This window comes from Momordica charantia (assembly GCF_013281855.1).
Source record: "Momordica charantia cultivar OHB3-1 chromosome 7 unlocalized genomic scaffold, Mcharantia_2.0 BLBB01000007.1, whole genome shotgun sequence".
Taxonomy (NCBI): domain Eukaryota; kingdom Viridiplantae; phylum Streptophyta; class Magnoliopsida; order Cucurbitales; family Cucurbitaceae; genus Momordica; species Momordica charantia.
In genome coordinates, this window is record NW_028275165.1 from 14,418,926 (window position 1) to 14,422,504 (window position 3,579).

The 3,579-nt window shown below is 46.5% G+C and overlaps 1 protein-coding gene across 1 annotated transcript; it reads right to left on the bottom strand.

Annotated features, from left to right (window-relative positions):
* Window positions 1–310: 310 nt before the first annotated feature.
* Window positions 311–2,998, bottom strand: LOC111024148 (scarecrow-like protein 6). Its single transcript, XM_022301761.2, has one exon. The coding sequence runs from the start codon at window positions 2,655–2,657 to the stop codon at window positions 558–560; it is 2,100 nt and encodes a 699-aa protein (XP_022157453.2). The 5' UTR covers window positions 2,658–2,998; the 3' UTR covers window positions 311–557.
* Between the last annotated feature and the right edge of the window lie 581 nt (window positions 2,999–3,579).

The window sequence follows — 3,579 nt, forward strand, 5'->3', positions numbered from 1 at the left end:
AAGATTGAATTATGATAGGACCACTTGGAGTGCGCTGTCCCAAACGATCCTCCAAAAAAGAACCAAACATTTTTCCTTTTCAACATCAAACACTACTTTTCAATCTCATCATTATTTTCTTTTAAGGGCCTCAAAATATTCACAAACATCACTCACTGCCATTGTTTCAGTGTCTGAAACCCAAAAAACAGAGCTTCAAATGAATGAAAATGAACACAATAAAGAAACAATTTTTAAGATTATAGCAATGGACAATTAGAATTTGACTGAAACCAAACAATAGAGAGACAGAGAAGTAATGGAGAAACTGTACAGAAAAAGCCATTGAAGTTTTGCTTAAAAAAGATCAGTTTTTTGGCCTATGGCACATAGACAATTAGCATAGTTGAAGAAGCACAAGTAAATGAAAAAAAAAAGACCACAATTTTGATTTGATGATCATCAATCAGACAACTAAAAGCCAGAAGAATGATCAGGTACCTTTGGAATGGGAAATTGATCGGGGCGAGCGAGCACGACGATGACGACACGACGATGGGAGCTAGCTAATCCCTCTCTCAACACCTCCAGGCCGAGATCGAGACGAGCTCTTTCCGTTGCCAGCATAGAACGAGCGTGGAGTGTCTCTTCTCAATGTGGAATCCTTGAACAGGCGTCCGGTGCAGCAGACAGTCGGCCTGCGACTCGGTGAAGTTACTGAATGTCAATGGGGAGAACCCGGATGATAAAAACAGAGATCTCCATGGAGGCAACCTCTCGTTCGAACCATGACGACTCATGACGAGCTTCTCGATCCCGGGTTGCAGCAAGTACCTCTCAATCTTCAGTTGGGTGTCGAGATTCACACTAACAGCATCCATAGATTCAAGCAAACCCGAGTAAGACTGAAGCCCATTGATCACACGGAAGGGGAATGGTGCATCCATTCGATTGCACCCCCGGTCGACAGAAACAACAATTTTCGGGCAAAGATGCTTGACAAAACGAAGAACCATTGGCAACGGAAGCGAGTAATTAAAGAACGAACCAACGGGGAGATTCACTGCAATCGCCTCATTCTCCGAAACATTAAGAGGCAAAGGCCAGGAGCCAGAATTCAAAGACTCCATATTAAGAACTTCAAGCTCGAACCCAATACTAAGATCATGAGCAAAATTCTTGAGATTCTCTTGAGTGAAACCGAGCTCAAAGTCATCATGAGTAGAGGTAGAGGCAAAGGCAGTGATTTTGAGAAACGGCGGCCCGCCCCCGCCCCCGCCTCCACCTCCACCACCGCCATTTCTCAAGGCAAGCTCCTGCATCAGAGAAGCCCATTGGCCGCCATAGCCGATATCGAAGTCGACGATGTGGATTCGGTCGAAGCCGTGGAAGGATTCGAGGAGGGCTTGGTTGGAGGTGAAATTGGCGAACTGCAGAACAGGGGAGAGCTCGGAGAAGGATTTGTAAGCAGAAATCTTGAAGATAATGGAGAAAGGGGAGAAATTGGAGATGGGATTTTGGGGATTTTGAAGGAGCAATTGCAGGGCGTCTTTGAAGTAGAAAGCAGCCCTTTGAAAGGGGTTGCCAATGGGGGAGAGTTGGTGATTGAGCCGCGCCAATATCCCTGCCGCGAGAACAGAGTTGCCTGATTCGATCATCTCTACGGCCTTCAATAGCTGGTCGGAAATCCCCTGTTGCTGCTGGTTCGCCATGTCTTCGTTCACCATTTTCTGTTTCGCCATGGCTGCCATGGACGGCCGCTGCTGGTGAGGAAACAGCTGAACCTGTTGGGGGTTCTGATTCTGCTGTCTGCGGCTGAAAATCTCTGGACCCGAGTACTGGAATTGGGTTTTCGCCGGGTAGCCGGAATTGAACCGCTTGGCCGGCGGCGGAGACAGGAACTGGTTGGGGTGATCCGGAACTGGGGAGGAATATGTCAGAGGGAGAAACAGGGGAGGATTCTGCGCGAACTGGTGCTGGTTCTGGTTCTGGTTCATCACGATTCCGGCGGAATTGAAAACCGGCGACGGCTTCTCGTCCACGGCGGCATCATCCACCATCTGCTGATTCTGAAACACGCCGGAAAACATCGGGTCCACGATGGACTCGCCGGCGAGAGTATTGGGCTCGAAGACGAACCCATGGTCCATGGCGGCAAAGTTGCCGGAGAATTCCAAATCCGGCTGAGAACCAGAAACAGCACCCCCGCCGCCGCCGCCTCCGCCGCTCTGGAGGAGTTTATTCAATCCGAGAGATGGGTCTTCGACATCACCCATGATTAATCCGAGAATGGAGGGTCCTTGGCCGGGGGATTCCGGCAGAACGCTGTCCCAATCATCGATTCCGAGGCCGCATTTCTCCAAGGCCGTGGGTTGGGGGTTATCCGGCGGCGCCGCCAGGGTAGTGTCGGTGGAGGCGGTTCCGCCACCGCCACCGCCGCCGCCGAGAGAGGAAGACAGCGTGGAAGTAGACGTGGGAGGGCTAGGGCTTCTTCTGGTGTCAAGAACAGAGGTGGGTTCAGCAGCACCCACATAGCAATTTCTCCACTTCTCCGGCGGTGGGTCGCGGTGGTGGAGACGGCGGAGTTGCGGCGGCGGAGAAGAATCTGAAAGAGAGGCGAAATTCAACACCCCATTATTCCCTCGAAGCTCTTCAAAGGGTAAGGGCATGGCCTTCATCTAGCAAAACCCAGAAATCATACGAACCCCACAACTTGAAATCCTCCAGTTTTTCCACAGATTTTTCTTCCGAAATTCGAACCCCAAGAAAATGGGTTTAGAGAGAGAGATCTGGAGAAGAAAATTTCAGAAGGGATTTTGGAAAGAGGCTCAAATTTGCAGTTGCAGAGGAGAAATTGTTCATCAGAAAATTTCTTCTTCTTCTTCTTTCTTCTTTCTTCTTTCTTTGTTTCTTGTTTGTGAGTTTTTTTTTCTCTTGGTGGAGTACTTTGGGGTTCCTTCTGTTCTGTGTCTCTGCTATGGATGCGTGCAACATATAAAAGTGGTAAAGTGCTTCTCTCTCTCTCTCTCTCTTTGTTTCTCTCTCTAGTTATTTATATATTTTTTTATTACTGTTTTTTTTTTTTGGGGTTGGGTTAATTTTATATTTGGTTTTTGGGTATTTCTAATAAATGTTTACGTGGATGGAGGGAGTTTGAGCTTGCAAGTTTGCAACTAGCCTCAATCCCTTGTACCATAAATTTATAATTATTTTAATGGGTTGGGTAGTATTAAAAATTTTTTTATGCAAGTACTATTTTACTTCGTTCACTTTTGAAACGTATTTCAATTTTAGTTCATTTTACTTGCAGCAGCTATGGTGGTTGTCCTTATAAAGTTTATTCAAAGGTTCAGGTTAGGTTACGGATTGACAATTACAACTTTATTTTTGCTCAATAGATACAAAACACTCATGCTTTAGTATCCAATATAACGGTCTTTCAATGCAACAACAAGCACCAATTTGACCTGGGGGTGGTGATTTAGTGGCAATGGATGACAAAGTTGCTTTATTACCTATTCTGTTAGGAACCGCATATTGTTTGGTACATCATATTCATGCATTTACAATTCTTGTGACGGTATTGATACTCTTGAAAGA

Coding starts and splice junctions, on each gene's coding strand:
- LOC111024148 (XM_022301761.2), bottom strand. CDS start 2,657: ATGAAGGCCATGCCCTTACCCTTTGAAGAGCTTCGAGGGAATAATGGG.